The 19,200-nt window shown below is 43.8% G+C and overlaps 1 protein-coding gene across 1 annotated transcript in view; it reads left to right on the top strand.

The window, feature by feature from the left end:
• The window catches only part of SRGAP2 (SLIT-ROBO Rho GTPase activating protein 2), a gene marked incomplete in the record, with an annotated part of 145,976 nt that overhangs the window by 89,613 nt on the left and 37,163 nt on the right, over window positions 1-19,200 (top strand). Inside the window, 5 exon segments of the mRNA XM_074528324.1 lie at window positions 1,539-1,763; window positions 3,352-3,453; window positions 4,254-4,451; window positions 13,569-13,653; window positions 18,910-18,937. Coding sequence (XP_074384425.1) covers window positions 1,539-1,763; window positions 3,352-3,453; window positions 4,254-4,451; window positions 13,569-13,653; window positions 18,910-18,937 — 638 coding nt within the window.

Here is a 19,200-nt window from a genome sequence, read left to right as displayed (position 1 = left end):
GGAATTGTGTGCTGCTGATAAAATCTGTATGGGGTTCCAGGCTGAGGTGCTCTGTGCAGAGAGTGAGAGATGTGTCTCAGCAGATGACAAAAACTCACAACTCATCCCCCATTTACACAATTTTGGTTCAGATTCTCACTCTGGGAGCTCCATTCACGTGGAATTGTGTGCTGCTGATAAAATCTGTATGGGGTTCCAGGTTGAGGTGCTCTGTGCAGAGAGAGAGAGATGTGACATCTCCCTGGCACCCATATGACAAAAACCCCACAACTCACCCCCATTTACACAATTTTAGTTCAGATTCCCAGTCTGGGAGCTCCATTCATGTGGAATTTTGTGCTGGTGATAAAATCTGCATGGGGTTGAGATGCTCTGTTCAGACAGTGAGATGTGGCACCTCCATGCCACCCATATGACAAAAACCCACAACTCACCCCCCATTTACACAGTTTTGGTTCAGATTCCCCTTTTGGGAGCTCCATTCATGTGGAATTGTGTGTTGGTGATAAATCTGCATGGGGTTGAGATGCTCTGTGCAGGCAGTGAGAGATGTGTCCCAGCAGATGACAAAACCCCACAACTCATCCCCCATTTACACAATTTTGGTTCAGATTTCCACTCTGGGAGCTCCATTCACATGGAATTGTGTGCTGGTGATAAATCTGCATGGGGTTGAGATGCTCTGTGCAGAGAGTGAGATGTGGCACCTCCCTGGCACCCATATGACAAAAACCCACAACTCACCCCCATTTACACAATTTTAGTTCAAATCCCCACTCTGGGAGCTCCATTCATGTGGAATTGTGTGCTGGTGATAAATCTGCATGGAGTTAAAGGTTGAGGTGCTCTGTGCAGAGAGTGAGATGTGACACCTCCATGCCACCCAGCAGATGACACAAACCCACAACTCATCCCCCATTTACACAATTTTGGTTCAGATTTCCACTCTGGGAGCTCCATTCACGTGGAATTGTGTGCTGGTGATAAATCTGCATGGGGTTAAAGGTTGAGATGCTCTGTTCAGACAGTGAGATGTGGCACTTCCATGCCACCCATATGACAAAAACCCCACAACTCATTTCCCATTTACACAACTCCTCTCCTTTGGGAGTGTTCAAATCCCCACTCTGGGAGCTCCATTCATGTGGAATTGTGTGCTGGTGATAAATCTGCATGGAGTTGAGATGCTCTGTGCAGAGAGTGAGATGTGACACTTCCCTGCCACCCAGCAGGTGACAAAACCCCACAACTCATTTCCCATTTACACAACTCCTCTCCTTTGGGAGTGTTCAGATCCCCACTCTGGGAGCTCCATTCACATGGAATTGTGTGCTGGTGATAAAATCTGCTTGGGGTTACAGGTTAGGTTAAGGTGCTCTGTGCAGAGAGAGAGAGATGTGGCACCTCCATGCCACCCATATGACAGAAACCCCACAACTCATCCCCCATTTACACAATTTTAGTTCAAATCCCCACTCTGGGAGCTCCATTCACGTGGAATTGTGTGCATTCACCTGGAACTGTGCGTGTTTTTCCAGCAGTGCTGTGACCTGGGCTACCACGCCAGCCTGAACCGGGCGCTGAGGACGTTCCTGTCGGCAGAGCTGAACCTGGAGCAGTCCAAGCACGAGGGCCTGGACGCCATCGAGAACGCCGTGGAGAACCTGGATGCCAACAGCGACAAGCAGAGGCTGATGGAGATGTACAACAACGTTTTCTGCCCCCCCATGAAGTTTGAGTTCCAGCCTCACATGGGGGACATGGTCAGTGTGGGTGCCTGCCTGTTTGTCACCCTCGTTTTTGGTTAATTAATCCCCTCCAGGGCTGCCTGTTTGGCTCTTTTGGGAGATGATGGAAAGGTTAAGCAGAGGTTCATGGCAGAGATGTCTAAATTTTACTATTTTGGCTATCAAAGCTGGATGAGCTCCAGAAATCTCTTGCAATTCCAAAAATTCTGTGAAAAAGAGCAAGTGCTGCTGTTAAGTCTGAGCTGATCCTGATGCTGATCACTGGAGGTGAAAATGCTTAATTAGATTTAATATTAAATGTGAATAGGAGACCTAGTTTTCATACCGAGGAAACCTAGTAGGTTTCCTACTCATATTTTGGTTATTTCCTAAATATGAGTAGGAAACACTTGGTTTGCTAGGTACTAGGTTAGCTCCAACCCACAGGTTAATCCCCAAGACAACCTCTGAATTTTGAGGTTGGAGGGGCCAATATAAAAAACCTAAATGCTGATTTTTTTGCAGCATCCCAGAGCGCAAATGCTGCTTTTTTGCATCCTCCTTGTGAGCCAGTGCTCTCAGAGGAATCCTCATTTTTGGCAGGGCAGACCCCTCTCTTTGATGGCTTTATCAGGATGTGTTTGCTCAGCTGGAGCTGCTCAAAGTCCCACAAGCTGAAGCAGCTCCTGGATGGGAGCACAGGCTCAGTGTGACAATTTGGGTCACTTGGTTGCATTTCCAGATGCACAGAATGCAGGATGGGCTCTTGCAGGCTGGGAATTGCAGCCAAACCCTGCTCCAGGCTCTGCTTTGTCTCTCTCGTTTTAAGTGAAACCTTCAGGCTGCAAATGATTTTTCTGTGCTTCTGATGCTGTAAAATCGTGGGAAGAAAGGGAATTACCTGCAGAGTGTCATTCAGAAGCAGCTCCCATTCACTGAATCATTCATCTTGCTGCTTCTCCAGGCTGGAGGAGTGTTTAGAAATGCAGCAGATTAAATCAGAATATGTGATCCTGCGTGTGTGTGCATGGGTGGGATAAAACTCCCCACTTCAATTCTGTCTCTGAGGAAACAGCCTCAGGCAGTGAGGTCAGTGTTTTATGCAGAAAACCCACACAAAACCCAGAACAAAACCAAAGGGAAAAGCTGCCTCGTGCTGTGGGGTGGGAGATTTTCTGAGCAGCTCGGGGAACCTCGGTGTTCTGTGCCTGTGGCAGGTCCCCAACCTGAGCTTTTTGATTTCTGCTGCCCTGGAATCACTCACAGTGACCTGAGCCTGTTGGTGGTGGTTCAGCTGAGCCATCCCAGCCCCTTGTGCTCCTACCCCAGCATGCCTGGCTGAACCAAATCCTTGATTTTTGGTGGGATTTATCCAAATCTGTGGCATGAAGCACGCTTTGAGCTGACACCCCTGACAGCAGCTGATGTTTCCTAGCCCTTCTTTGATGTTGCCATCATCTGCTGGCTGTTCTTCCTCAGAGAAGGCAGAACCTTCTCCGGTTGAAATCCAGCGTTCAACCTGGATTTTAAACCTGGATCCAGTGTAGAGCTCAGCCCTTCAGAGGATGTTTGTGTGGTGGATAAAGGAGTGGCTGCAGGGCTCTGTGTGCTGTTTCTCCTGCAGGAGTCCCAGCTGTGTGCCCAGCAGCCCGTGCAGAGTGAGCTGGTGCAGAGGTGCCAGCAGCTGCAGTCCCGCCTGTCCACGCTGAAGATTGAAAATGAAGAGGTCAGTAAAAAACCAAAACTCAGCAACAAACCCCCCTCAGCCGCTTCCAGTGGTTGGTGAGCCCTGATTATGGATTTGTTGTGATCCTTTTGTATTAACATTTGTGGTAAAATTCCAGGCCAAAGCATCTTGTGCATTAATTGTGGTGTGATCTCACAGGGAAGTTGGGTGTGTGGGGAGAATCCTTTAAAATCCCCCCATATCTCTCCTCCCATCCTTCCCTTGACAAGCCTGGCTGTGTTGCCAAAGCTGAATTTGGATAGCAAAGGGAACAGGAGGAATTTAATGTTTTGAAGTGAATTTGCATCACCTGAGTTAAAGGGGTTTTTGTTTAAGTGGCCATCCAAGATGAGAGGAAGCAGTGGGGATCTGATCTCTGCACCTCTGTGTTCAGGAGCTTTGTGGCAAAATTTGCAACCCCTTTTATGTCTAGAAAGTTGATCCTGGCCTTCAATAGCAGCGTTTGTAATTAACATTTGATGCCCAGTAGATGCAAAGACAATTAGAGGAATCCTGGTTCCAGCTTTCTTTGCTTTGAGGTTGAATTTCTTTCCATCTCCAGCTGAGATCACAACTGAGATCCTGGCAGGGAGTCCTGGCAGGCTGTGAGGGTGCTGCCAGCTCTGTGCTTGCATGGGCTGTGCTGCTAATGAGCCAGAATTAATTAATTACAGCACCCAGGGTGTGAAACCAGTAATGTCTGTTTATTAGCACAGTGCTCCAGGGCACTCCCCTCCCTCTGCTGTTTACTCACCACACCAAACCTTGAGGTTTTGAGTTCTCTCCTCCTTGCTGGGCAGGTGAAGAAGACCATGGAGGCCACTCTGCAGACCATCCAGGACATTGTCACCATCGAGGACTTTGATGTCTCTGACTGCTTCCAGTACAGCAACTCCATGGAGTCGGTGAAATCCACGGTGTCAGAGACCTTCATGAGCAAACCCAGCATTGCCAAGAGAAGGGCAAACCAGCAGGAGACTGAGCAGTTCTACTTCACTGTAAGGGGCTGATGCCTTTAAGAGGTTTATTTTCCCTTTAAGAGGTTTTTTTTTCCTTTAATAGGTTTTTTTTTCCTTTTTTTTTTGGGAAATTTTCCCCTGATGGAGCTGTGGCTGCTCCATCTCTGGAAATATCCAAAGCCAGGAGAGACTTGGAATAACTTGGAATAGTAAAAATGTCCCTGCCCATCGCCTGGATGATCTTTAGGATCCTCCCCATTCCATGATTCTGTAATTTTCAATGAGATCCACTCAGAATTATCCTCACACAGAGTGCAAAGTGATGCTCTAGTCCTAAAAAACCTCTTCTCTCACTGATTTTGGGCAAGCAGAGGAAGAATGTTGGGGTTTAGAAATTCGTGCTCTCAATTCTCTGGAAATATTTTGGGATTTCTCTTGTTGATTCCAACAGTCTGTGGGTAAATCGTGTCAAATTTGATTTCTTCTGCATCTGAAAAGGGGTTTTCTGAGAAAGAACTTAATAGCTTGTAAACATGAAATTTCAAACCTAGTGCAAACTGAAAGATTGTTTAGCTCTTTCATTTTTTGTTATCATCTTACAATTTCAGCCTGCTTAAGCTTTTCATTGAGTCAGTGTTTTTTACAAGATGCTTTTTGCTATTGAATTTCATGCCAGACTGGGTGTCTCTTTTCTACATCAGATTTAGGTTAAACAGCTGAATTTGTTTCCAGTTTCAAAATATTTCAGAGTTGCAGATGAAAACCATGGATCTTAATTTGTCATTCCTTTGGGCCTCCTTCACCTTCTTCTTCCCAGAATGGTGCTGCTTGTTAAAAATCTGAATTTTCAGTGCAAATGGCACTAACTTGGCAGGATAGATCATTAGAATTTCTAATTTGGATTAGAAAAATCCAAAATTGGATTGAGGGTGAATGTGGCTGTTGAGAGAAGTGGGTGGAGAAGCTGCTCCAATTAAGGCAGGATTGACCACCCTGCCCAGGGTTATGGAGCCAGAAAAGTGATTTTTAATTGAACCCTGAGCGTTTCCTCCCTGGAGAGAGCTGGTTGGAGTTCAAACACGAGGAGGAGCAGCCCAGGGCTCACTTTGGGTGGATATTTCTCCTTTTCATGCTGTTGGTGTGGTGTTAGAGAGGGACCCTCTTTAAGCAGCCTGATCAGATGCTGGATTGATCTGCTATTGATCAGGCTTATAAATAACCTTGATAAGGATTTCCAGCTCGGAATCTCCCAGGAGCAGCTTTTCCAGTGTCTCACAAACCCCTCTGATGGGTGTTAATGAGCCTTGAGGGCAGAGCTTTGTGCAGGGGATAAAAAACAAAGTGCAGTGCGGAACTGAGATTTAATTCCCTTTTACCTCGTCATGTGCTGAGTGCTGGGGGAGAGGAACTTTGAGGAAAATGCTGATTTAAAAGAATATTCCATATTAATGTGACTCAAGGAGGGAATTCCATGTGCTGCATTCCTAGGCAGAGCTTTTGGGCAAATGCAGGGATAGGAATTTAGTGGAAGGATGCTCACTGGAGTGAGCACCTTATTTTTATTATTCCATCTCCAGACTGGAATAATCTGAATTTCCACTGGAAGCACATCCCAGTGCTGATGGATCTCTTGTTGGGCCTTGAAGGGAAATGATTTAATTTGTATTCAGGCTAATTTCAGCTTCCCACTGTGCAGGGCAGGATGGTCCCAGCCCTGAGCTGGTGCAGGTGGCTGAGGCAGGGAAGCAGCAGCAACCTCAGGGAGCCAAAATCCACCCAAAATCCAGCCAAAATCCACCCCAAATCCAGGCAGAACCCAGGGATGCGCTGCTGCTGCCATGGTTTCATACATGGTTATGTGCCAGGGACCCTGGCACAGCTGCCCAGCAGGGCACAGCTGGCACCAGCCCCACCTGGGCACTGGCAAGGGGAGGAATTGTTCCATTTTTCCACCTCCAAACCAGCATCATTTGAGTTTTTAGGTAAAATATTTTGTTTTTATCTCTGGGAAGAGGAGGAGGCAGAGCAGTGCTGGTGGGTGAAGTGCTTTAGGATTAATGGGGGTTTATTTTTGCTTCGAGACGTGGGGAAATGGGGGATAAGATCCCTGCAGCTGGCTGCTGATCCTGTGAATCTTGGATTGTCATTCACTTGAATTCTTGGTTTGGAATTACTCTTGGAGGGCTGAGAGAGAGGAAAATCTCCTGTTTTTCCTGACAGGAGATGGATCAGGATGTGGAGCAGGGGCAGAAATGGTTTTTCTGTGTCCCAAACAGAAAGGAAGGCACAGACTTTGGCTCTGCTTCATCCCAGGTGCAGCTGGTGCTGCCTGGGAATCCTGCAGGATTTGGGCTCAGGAATGCCAAATTTGCTGGGATTTGGTTCATTCTGGGAATCCTGCAGGATTTGGGCTCAGGAATGCCAAATTTGCTGGGATTTGGGCTCAGAGGTGCCCACCTTTCTGGAATTTCGGTTCAGAGATGCCCACCTTGCTGGGATTTGGTTTGTTCTGGGAATCCTGCAGGATTTGGGCTCAGAGATGCCCACCTTGCTGGGATTTGGGCTCAAGGATGCTGAATTTGCAGGGATTTGGTTCTACCTGGGAATCCTGCAGGATTCGGGTTCAGGGATGCCCAATTTGCTGGGATTTGGTTCTGCCTGAGAATCCTGCAGGATTTGGGCCCAGAGGTGCCAAATTTGTTGGGATTTGGGCTCAGAGATGCCCAATTTTTTGGGATTAGGGCTTAGGGATGCCCACATTGCTGGGATTTGGTTCTACCTGGGAATCCTGCAGGATTTGGGATGAGGGATGCCAAATTTGCCAGGATTTGGGTTCAGAGATGCCCAATTTTCTGGGATTTGGGCTCAGGGATGCTCATCTTGTTAGAATTTGGGCTCAGGGATGCCCGGTTTGCTGGGATTTGCTTCTGCCTGGGAATCCAACAAGATTTGGGCTCAGAGATGCCAAATTTGTTGAGGTTTGGTTCTGCCTGAGAATCCTGCAGGATTTGGGCTCAGAGGTGCCCAATTTTTTGGGATTAGGGCTTAGGGATGCCCACATTGCTGGGATTTGGTTCTCCTTGAAAATCCTGCAGGATTTGGGCTCAGGGCTGCCTGGTTTGCTGGGATTTGGGTTCAGGGATGCTCATCTTGTTAGAATTTGGGCTCAGAGATGCCCAACCTGCTGGGATTTGATGCTGCCTGGGAATCCTGCAGGATTTGGGCTCAGGGATGCCAAATTTGCTGGGATTTGGGCTCAGAGGTGCCAAATTTGCTGGGATTTGGTTCTCCTTGGAAATCCTGCAGGATTTGGGCTCAGGGCTGCCCGGTTTGCTGGGATTTGGTTCATTCTGGGAATCCTGCAGAATCTGGGCTCAGAGATGCCCACTTGCTGGGATTTGGGTTCAGGGATGCCCAATTTTCTGGGATTTGGTTCAGTCTGGGAATCCTGGAGGATTTGGGCTCAGGAATGCCAAATTTGCTGGGATTTGGGCTCAGGGATGCCCACATTGCTGGGATTTGGTTCAGTCTGGGAATCCTGCAGCATTTGGGCTCAGAGGTGCCCAATTTGCTGGGATTTAGGTTCATTCTGGGAATCCAACAAGATTTTGGCTCAGGGATGCCAAATTTGTTGAGGTTTGGTTCTGCCTGAGAATCCTGCAGGATTTGGGCTCAGAGGTGCCCAATTTGTTGGGATTTGGGCTCAGAGATGCCCACATTGATGGGATTTGGTTCTACCTGGGAATCCTGCAGAATCTGGGATCAGAGATGCCCACTTGCTGGGATTTGGGTTCAGGGATGCCCAATTTTCTGGGATTTGGTTCAGTCTGGGAATCCTGCAGGATTTGGGCTCAGGGCTGCCCGGTTTGCTGGGATTTGGTTCATTCTGGGAATCCTGCAGAATCTGGGCTCAGAGATGCCCAGCTTGCTGGGATTTGGGTTCAGGGATGCCCAATTTTCTGGGATTTGGTTCAGTCTGGGAATCCTGTAGGATTTGTGCTCAGGAATGCCAAATTTGCTCTGATTTGGGCTCAGAGATGCCCAATTTGCTGGGATTTGGTTCATTCTGGGAATCCTGCAGGATTTGGGCTCAGATGTGCCCAATTTGCAGGGATTTGGTTCTGCCTGGAAATCCTGCAGGATTTGGGCTCAGAGATGCCCAATTTTTTGGGATTAGGGCTCAGGGATGCCCAATTTGCTGGGATTTGGTTCATTCTGGGAATCCTGCAGGATTTGGGATCAGGGATGCCAAACTTGTTGAGGTTTGTTTCTGCCTGAGAATCCTGCAGGATTTGGCCTCAGAGATGCCCAGTTTTTTGGGATTAGGGCTCAGAGATGCCCAACCTGCTGGGATTTGATGCTGCCTGGGAATCCTGCAGGATTTGGGCTCAGGGCTGCCCAACTTGCTTGATTTAGGTTCAGGGATGCCCAGTTTGCAGGGATTTGGTTCTACCTGGGAATCCTGCAGGATTTAGGCTCAAAGATGCCCAATTTGTTGGGATTTGGGCTCAGAGGTGCCCAATTTGCCGGGATTTGGTTCATTCTGGGAATCCAGCAAGGTTTGGGCTCAGAGATGCCAAATTTGGTGGGATTTCAGGGTTCAAAATGCTCCTGGCTCTGCCTCCCTCTCTGAACTGTCCCCCTGCACAAATGAGGGCGCTCAGAGCTGTTCTGTGCTTTGTTCTGGCTGCCCTTAACTCCAGCTCTGCTCTGCCCCAAGTGAAACCCTCAGGAATTCTCCTGTAGTTTGATGATTTTTTATTTTTTTTCCTTTGTCTGTGTTTATTACACCAAAAATCCAGGGTTAATGGATCTCTGTAATTTACTGAGAAAAGCCTGAAGCTTTATTTTGTAATTAATTTTCTTTTTTTTTTCATCAGCATCCTTGCAACAGGCGGGGAACAGAATGTTAGGCATGAGGAAATATTTTAAAAAATTAAATTCTACAGGGGATGGGAACATTTTTTTCTCCTTTAAAGCAACCCCTGGTACCTGTTGATGTTCATGACCTATTATAGTCTATATTTATATAGTTTATATTATTTAAAATATAAAAATAATATAAATAATCGAATATATAATATGTATGTTATGTATATATTATATAATATATAATACATATTGCAAATAATATAATACGATATAATACAATATGATATAATACGATATAATACAATATGATATAATACGATATAATACAATATTATATAATATGATATAATAAATATATTATTTCATTTCATTTTATTTTATTATTTTTATTTTCATCGTATTTTCTTCTCCCAAAATTTGGACTGATTGAGCAAAATATAGTTAGGGCTTGACAAACAAACTCTACAGGGAAATTCCCCCCAAAAAATGCAATTTATTTTTCAAAGGCGCTTCCTGTTTTCTTCCAAAACAACCGAAAAAAATTGAAATATTAATAAAGGAAGCAGGAAATGCTGTGAGTTTCCAAAGGGACTTAATTCTTGTGAAATGTTTCTTTCAATGTTGTCAAGCGAGGGGACATAAAACACAGGATTTTGGCAGTTAATTAAAGCCATTTTTGTTTGTTGTGTCAGGGCTGGGGAGCCCTCAGGGGAAACTTCCTGAGTTCCTGGAAGGTTTTCCCTCACCCTCACTACTGCCTCAGTATAAATATATATATTTATATTTATATTTATATTTATATTTATATTTATATTTATATTTATATTTATATTTATATTTATATTTATATTTATATTTATATTTATATTTATATTTATATTTATATTTATAAATTAAACTATATTTAATATATAAATATATAAATATATAAAATATATTCTATATAATATACAACATCATTTGATATAATAACATATATTTATTTATCATAATATGTTTTATCATACAATTTCATATTTTAATAATATTATATAATATTTTCATATACTATTGATTTTTATAGTATAATATATATTATTTGATTATAGTATATAGTATATATTAATATTATTAAATTTCTTTGTTTATATATAGATATAATATGTTAACATATATATAGATATAATATATGTTATATATAGATATATATATGTTATATATATCTATATATAATATACATTATATAGAGATATAATATATGTTAACATATCTATTATATATATAGATATAATATATAATAATATAATTTATGTATAGATATAACATATAATAAGTTTGTTTATATATAGATATAATATATATATATATATTATTTTATATATATGTGTATATATATATATTATACATCTATAACATATGTATATATAATATAAATATAATAGATATTTATGCACATATTTATATATTATTTTTAATATATATATAATATTTATATGGGTTTTAATTTTTTTCTTTATTTATTTCTGTATATATTGCTGTTTTACTCCTTCCACCCTGCACAGCAGCTGCTCCTGCAAAGGCCATGCAGGGTCCTGGCTCTGCTGTTGTTAAAAATATGAATTTTTAGGGATATTTTTATATAAGACTGCAAGGATTTAATTGTGCAGATCAGAGCTGAAGGGAAGTGAATTGAATTGGGAAAATCTGGAAATGTCCAAGGCCAGGCTGGACAGGGCTTGGCTGCTGAAAAATGAAAAATGAAAAATGAAAAATGAAAAATGAAAAATGTCCCTGCCCATGGAGCTGGATGAGCTCTGAGCTCCCTTCCTGCCTAAATCCACTGGAGGATTTGATTCCAACAAGAACATTTCATTGTTAGATAAGAATCCTCTCTCTGTGCTCATCCTGCTGGGGGAATTTTTTAAGATCTCTCAGGATGGCAAAGAGTTCCCTGTGATGTTTGCAGAGTTTGTGATTTTCAGTGCGAGCCTGTCCCATTTATAACAGCAGAGTATTTCACACGCTGCAGCTCAGAGGAGATAAATAAAACTGCTCTGAGCTGCCAGATAAGAGATGAAAGAACTACAGAAAATAAATAAATAAATACACAAATAAATAAATAAATAGCATTTGCAAAGCTGTGGAAAATCAGGGAGCAGTGGGGAAAAACACCTGTGTGTGGCTGTACAGTATCCCAGAGTAAATGCAAACTTCAGGAATATCTTTATTTATTTTGCCCTGTGGATCATCCAGCACGCAGGGTTTGACAAGAAAAGCGGGGTGAGGGAGGTTAAGTGAGAGAATAAGCCCAGTGGCAGCCTTGAGTTGGTTCAGACAGATTGCTCATGGATGGTGACAGCTCCTCTGGTGGCTCCAAAAATGCCAAACATTCAGCTGATCCCACAGAGCAACAATGCAAAGTGCCCTGCAGATGGAGAATAAACAGAATTTCAGGATTTTTCAGGCTGGAAAAGGCCTCTGAGAGCATTGATCCAAGCTTGGCTGGGCTCAAATATGAGTGGCCTGAGCTTTAGGCTTGCCCAGATATTTAAACCAGGACTTAGGTCATGCATGCTTTAACTGTGAATTTCAGAGTTATTGTCACTGTAAATTCAGTGTCACTCTGTAAATTCAGTGTCATTCTATAACTGCAAATTCGGTGTCGCTCTGTAAATTCAGTGTCACACTAAATTCAGTGGAATTCTAACTGTAAATTCAGTGTCACACTAAATTCAGTGAAATTCTAACTATAAACTCAGTGTCACACTAAATTCAGTGAAATTCTAACTGTAAATTCAGTGTCACACTAAATTCAGTGTCATTTTGTAACTGTAAATTCAGTGTCACTCTAAATCCAGTGTCACTCTGTAAATTCAGTGCTACACGAATTTCAGTGGCACTTTGTAAATTCTTTGTCATTCTGTAATTGCAAATTGACTGTCACACTAAATTCAATGTCATTCTATATCTGTAAATTCAGTGTCACTCAATAACTGTAAATTCAGTGTCACTAAATTCAGTGGTATTCAATAACTGTAAATTCAGTGTGACACTAAATTCAGTGTAATTTTATAACTGTAAATTCGTGTGCAAATTCATTTAGTGTCACACTAAATTCAGTGTCACTCAATAACTGTAAATTCAGTGTCACTCTGTAAATTCAGTGTCACACTAAACTCAGTGTTCCTCTAGCTGTAAATTCTGTGTCACACTAAATTCAGTGTCATTCTAACTGTAAATTCAGTGTCATTCTTTAACTGAAAATTCAGCATCACTGTAAATTCAGTGTCATTGTATAACTGTAAATTCAATGTCATTCTATAACTGAAAATTCTGTGTCACACTAAATTCAGTGTAATTCTATAACTGTAAGTTCAGTGTCACACTAAATTCAGTGTCACCTGTAACTGTAAATTCAGTGTCACTCTGTAAATTCAGTGTCACACTAAATTAAATGTCATTCTGTAACTGTTAATTCAGGGTCACACTAAATTCAGTGTCATACTAAATTCAATGTCACTCAATAACTGTAAATTCAGTGTCCCTCTAGCTGTAAATTCAGTGTCACTGTAAATTCAGTGTCACTCTGCAAATTCAATGTCACTCCGTAAATTCAGTGTCACACTATATTCAGTGTCATTCTATAACTGTAAATTCAGGGTCACTTTGTAAATTCAGTGTCATTCAATAACATTAAATGTAATGTCACACTAAATTCAGTGTCCTTCTAATTGTAAATTGAGTGTCACTCTGTAAATTCATTGTAACTCTATAAATTCAGTGTCACTCTCTAAATTCAGTGTCACACTATATTCCGTGTCATTCTCTAACTGTAAATTCAGTGTAACTTTATAAATTCAGTTGTCACTCTGCAAATTCAATGTCCTCTGTAAATTCAGTGTCACACTATATTCAGTGTCATTCTCTAACTGTAAATTCAGTGTAACTCTATAAATTCAGTGTCACTCTGTAAATTCAGTGTCACACTATATCCAGTGTCATTCTCTAGCTGTAAATTCAGTGTAACTCTATAAATTCAGTGTCACTCTGTAAATTCAGTGTCACACTATATTCAGTGTCATTCTCTAACTGTAAATTCAGTGTCATTCTGCAAATTCAGTGTCGCTCTGTAAATTCAGTGTCACACTATATTCAGTGTCATTCTCTAGCTGTAAATTCAGTGTAACTCTATAAATTCAGTGTCAATCTGCAAATTCAGTGTCCCTGCCCTCATGTTCACAGCCCAGCACCCCCAGCCCTTGATCAGAGAGATGATTGTCCCTCACCATTCTGTTTTCTCCACAGAAAATGAAGGAGTACCTGGAGGGCAGGAACCTCATCACCAAGCTCCAGGCCAAGCACGACCTCCTGCAGAAGACCCTGGGAGAAAGTGAGTGTGAGCTCCAGCCAGGCCGGGCATTTATGGAGCTCCTCAGCCCTGGATTAATCCTGCAATGCCGTGCTGATGTTTATTAATTAATTCCTCTGATCTGCATGAGGGAGATGAGTGGTGAACACCAAAACGCTGAATTTTAAGGCATTAATGTGCATTTGTGTGCTGCCCCCTCCTTCACGGCCATCCTGGTGAGCTCTTCTTGGGCCAAACCTTCTAATTTACTCATCAATACGGAATTTTTGTTCCCCTCCTTCACATCCATCCTGGTGAGCTCTTCTTAGGCCAAATCTGGTGATTTACTCAGCAATTCAGAATATTTGGCCTTCATTTGTGTTCCTTTCCTTCACACCTATCGTGGTGGGCCTCTCATAATCTCTCTTGGGCCAAACTGCTGATTTACCCATCAATTCAGAATTTTTAGCTTTTATTTCTGTTCCCCTCCTTCACACCCATCCTGGTGAGCTCCTCATCATCCTTCTTGGGCCAGACCTGCTGATTTTAGTCATCAGTTCAGAATTTTTAGCCTTTATTTGTATTCCTTTCCTTCACACCCATCCTGGTGAGCTCCTCATGATGGTGGGCCTCTCATGATCTCTCTTGGGCCTAACCTGCTGATTTACTGATCAATTCAGAATATTTAACCTTCATTTGTGTTCCTTTCCTTCACACCTATCCTGGTGAGCTCCTCATCATCCCTCTTGGGCCAAACCTGCTGTTTTTACTGATCAATTCAGAATTTTTAGCCTTCATTTGTGTTCCCCTTCCTGGTGAGCTCCTCATGATCTCTCCTGGGCCAAACCTGCTGATTTACTGATCAATTCAGAATTTTTAGCCTTCATTTGTGTTCCTTTCCTTCAAACCCATCCTGGTGAGCTCTTCATGATCTCTCTGGGGCCAAACCTGCTGATTTACCCATCAATTCAGAATTTTTAGCTTTTATTTCTGTTCCCCTCCTTCACACCCATCCTGGTGAGCTCCTCATGATGGTGGGCCTCTCATGATTTCTCTTGGGCCAAACCTGCTGATTTACTGATCAATTCAGAATTTTTAGCTTTTATTTCTGTTCCCCTCCTTCACACCCATCCTGGTGAGCTCCTCAGGATCCCTCTTGGGCCAAACCTGCTGTTTTTACTGATCAATTCAGAATTTTTAGCCTTCATTTGTGTTCCTTTCCTTCACACCCATCCTGGTGAGCTCCTCATGATGGTGGGCCTCTCATGATCTCTCTTGGGCCTAACCTGCTGATTTACTCAGCAATTCAGATTTTTTTTGCCTTCATTTGTGTTTCCCTCCTTCACACCCATCCTGGTGAGTTCCTCATGATCCCTCTTGGACCAAACCTGCTGATTTTAGTAATCAATTCAGAATTTTTAGCCTTCATTTGTGTTCCCATTCCTGGTGAGCTCCTCATGATCTCTCCTAGGCCAAACCTGCTGATTTACTGATCAATTCAGAATTTTTAGCCTTCATTTGTGTTTCTTTCCTTCAAAAACCCATCCTCGTGAGCTCCTCATGATCTCTCTGGGGCCAAACCTGCTGATTTACCCATCAATTCAGAATTTTTAGCTTTTATTTCTGTTCCCCTCCTTCACACCCATCCTGGTGAGCTCTTCATGATCCCTCATGGGCCAGACCTGCTGATTTACTGATCAATTCAGAATTTTTAGCTTTTATTTCTGTTCCCCTCCTTCACACCCATCCTGGTGAGCTCCTCAGGATCCCTCTTGGGCCAAACCTGCTGTTTTTACTGATCAGTTCAGAATTTTTAGCCTTCATTTCTGTTCCCCTTCCTGGTGAGGTCTTCTTGGGCCAAACCTGCTGGTTTATTCATCAATTCTGAATTTTTAACCCTCATTTCTGTGGCAGTTTGGCTGCTCCTCACCTCTTCGTGGCTTCAACCCAATACTGAGCCCAGGCTTTTGTTGGGAGAAGCACAAACAAATTTCAGAGCATGTGAAATATGTTGCCTGTCCAGAGGGCATCAGTCAGGGGGCAGCAGCCAGAACTGAATATTCATTTGCTGTTAGAGGCAGAACAAAGGCAGATTTCTTTTCCCTTCATGGTATGGGCAAATCCTGTTGGCCAAAAACACTTCAACTATGCACCCAAGTTTCCATAGAAACCTGTATTTGCAGAGGAGAAGGTTTGAGCAGTCCAAATGTCAGGTCAAAAACTGGATTTTCACTGGCTCAAATCAGTCCTGGGCTGTGTCTGGAGCAGGGCTGTGTGGCTGAGCTGAGCTCCCCACAGATCTGCTGGATGGAAACTCAGCCAGCATCCTTTTAAATATTTCAGAGAAATATTTAAGTTTTTCAGTGCATTTTCAGACTTTGTTTCCAGTTTGAAAATGCACTGAAAAATACTTCTTGCTGAAATAATTAAGAGTTTTATGTTTATCAGAGATGAGGGGAGGATGTACCTCAGTTTGGTTGGGTTAAAGTTGCTCATCTCCTCATGTCTCCTGTAAAAAAGGCAAAGTTTTGTGTCCTCAGGGCGTTTTTGTTGTGCCTCTGAAGATGAGTGAGTGGCAGAGTGACTGATGGCATCCCTGGTGCTGCCTGACCTCTGCATTCCAGCCCTGCTTCCTCTTAACCTGCCTGCCCCCTGAACCCAGCTGGGGGGGAAAGGAGAGGAAATTAAATGGGATTTCTGTGGTGCTGTGTGGGTTTAAAGGCTGCTTCTGTTGTCTTTTTGCAAATCAGAGCTTTGGTAGTGGCTCTGTGAAGGGACCCAGTGAGCATCAGGGTGAGCCCCAAAAAATCTCCTGTTATCTGTGAGATCAGAAACTGGGAAAGGCAGGAACTTCCCATTTCCCAACCCACAGGAGCAGGTTAATGCTACAAACTAGGGGATCATGCCTAGATTTATCCATAAAATGTCACTTAATTGGGAAATAGCAAATAAAATTCCCTCCACATTCCCCAGAGCAGGGTTAGGAGCCCTGCAGGAAAATGTGCCTCCAGCTGTGTGTCTGCAGTGCCTGGCAGCTTCAGGGGGTTGTTATTTTTTATCCTCCTCCCTGCCCCATCCTCAGGTGACATTTTTTTAGTCGTGGTGCTGCAAATTGCCTTAATCTGAAGATGACAAGTTCCAGCAATGAAAGCAGCAGCAAGTCCTCCCCTCTGCAAGTAATTATGTCCCTGCCTCCTGTCCCCATTTGTCACCCTAATGCAGGAGCCCCTTGATGCTGCCACTGTAATTTCTCTGTATGAATATTCCATGATGAGGAAAAAAAAAAAAAAAAAAAAAGGGGACAGATGGCTGGAAATTCTGCTGCAGAATAACATTTTCATGTAAATTATGCACTGTTTTGGCTTTTTACGTGGGGAGAGCAAAAGTGGCTATCAAGATGTGCTCAGCTAATTGTCAGCCATCAGCAATTAGCTGCTTCCCTCGCTCCTCCTTCCACCTCCCCAGGAGCAGGAAGACGACAGGAGGCAAGGTGGATTTTCAGCTGCTGGGAATCAGTGTGGTTTCACTGATTTTCACCAAAAAAAATCATCCTGTCCCCCTCCCAGCAGCACATCCTCCTCTTCTCTTCTGTTGTGATGTTTTAGGTGATGCTGAATTAGCAAGTCCCTGAGCTTGGCTGCTGCTTCCTCCAAAACTCAGCACAAGTTAATGGAGTGTTTTTTATAAATATGTTCATCAGAAAAAACCACCGCTGAACGTCTGTGTCTGAAAACAGCTCTGGTGCCAGCACGTTCGGGCTGTGGGCTGACAAATCTGGGAATGTTTGCCCTCTTCCTCAGGGGCTGGTTGGGATGTGGAATCTCCTGCCCCAGCAGTTCCCCTGGGAGGAGGGAGGGAGGGAGGGACTGACCAGCCCAGTTTTTTGGCAGAAGTCAGCAGTTAGGATGCTCAGGGAGGATAATTTCTATTTAAAAGCAAGAATTGAGTGGATGGGAGTGCTGGGACAGCCTGAGCTGGCTCCTGGTGGGGTTTGGTGGAGCTGAGCAGGCAGGGAAGGGTTTGGTGCTGTCCTTGGGGCTTCCCCTCCTCTCTGCTCTGCTTTCCTCCATCCCCTTCCTCAATTCTCTGCACAGAAATATTAAAATAATAATTTCCCCGTTCCTCCCTCCTCACTCTGCGTTTGGCTTGGCTGCTGCTTCCTCCAAAACTCAGCACAAGTTAATGGAGTGTTTTTTATAAATATGTTCGTCAGAAAAAACCACCACTGAACGTCTGTGTCTGAAAACAGCTCTGGTGCCAGCACGTTCGGGCTGTGGGCTGACAAATCTGGGAATGTTTGCCCTCTTCCCCAGGGGCTGGTTGGGATGTGGAATCTCCTGCCCCACCAGTTCCCCTGGGAGGAGGGAAGGAGGGAGGGACTGACCAGCCCAGTTTTTGGCAGAAGTCAGTGTCGGATCTCAAGATCTCAGTCCTGAGATGCCGGGCCACCGAGACCACCTTGGGGGTCTCGGGAGTCCTGGAATGTTCCAGAAGTGTCTGGTGGCTGGACTTTGATCCTACACAGGAGACGACACCTGTATGAGGATAGGAGGATCCCACCGGGGTGAATGGTGAAGGGATTAGCTAATTAGAGGGTGAGACACAGGGTTTAGGATTTCTGTACAGGGGGGTTTAGAGGAGTAAGATGGAGGAATTGGGGTGTGTCCTGTCCTTCTTCTTCTTCTTCTTCTCCTCCATCTTCTGTGGTGATGGTGGCACCTTTGGATTGGTCATTACTGAGAGTGCACCGAGTTATAAGAATAAATGGTATTGGGGAAAAATGATAAATATTGTACACGTAACAATGGGTATAAAGATAGGTGACTGTCCGGAGGGCAGGACAGTGTGCTCATGGCTGACTGCTGAGCAGAGCTCTGTTCGGCTGAAAAAACATCTTTTAGATAAACAATTAATAAACATAAAAACCGAAAGAAGAACTGAAGCCTCTTCTCGTCCTTCGATACGCGGGCTGCCCCAAGGCCACCTCAGGTTCCGTTCCAGGCCCCTCAAACAGCCGAGATAACCGGACAGTCAGCAGTTAGGATGCTCAGGGAGGATAATTTCTATTTAAAAGCAAGAATTGCCGTGGATGGGAGTGCTGGGACAGCCTGAGCTGGCTCCTGGTGGGGTTTGGTGGAGCTGAGCAGGCAGGGAAGGGTTTGGTGCTGTCCTTGGGGCTTCCCCTCCTCTCTGCTCTGCTTTCCTCCATCTCCTTCCTCAGTTCTCTGCACAGAAATATTAAAATAATAATTTCCCCGTTCCTCCCTCTCACTCTGCGTTTCTTTGTCTCCTCCGCAGGTCAGCGGACAGACTGTGCCCTGGCCAGGTAGGTGTGGCTCAGGGAATTGTGGTTTTTAAGGAAAATCTGATGCAAATTGGTCATTCCAGAGCATTACCAGCCCAGGATGTGTGTCTGTCAGAAAAATACTCTGATTTAGTCAAAGAATGGAATCCTGGAGTGGTTTGGGTGGGAAGGGACATTAAAGCTCATCCAGTGCCACCTTCCACCGTGCCAGGTGCTCCAAATCCCATCCAGCCTGGCCTGGAACACTTCCAGAGATGGGGCAGGAGTTCAATAAATTTAATTAA

This window comes from Zonotrichia albicollis, chromosome 28, assembly GCF_047830755.1.
Source record: "Zonotrichia albicollis isolate bZonAlb1 chromosome 28, bZonAlb1.hap1, whole genome shotgun sequence".
NCBI lineage: Eukaryota > Metazoa > Chordata > Aves > Passeriformes > Passerellidae > Zonotrichia > Zonotrichia albicollis.
The sequence above is the reverse complement of the archived record's forward strand: the minus strand, read 5'-3'. Positions and strand labels throughout refer to the sequence as shown.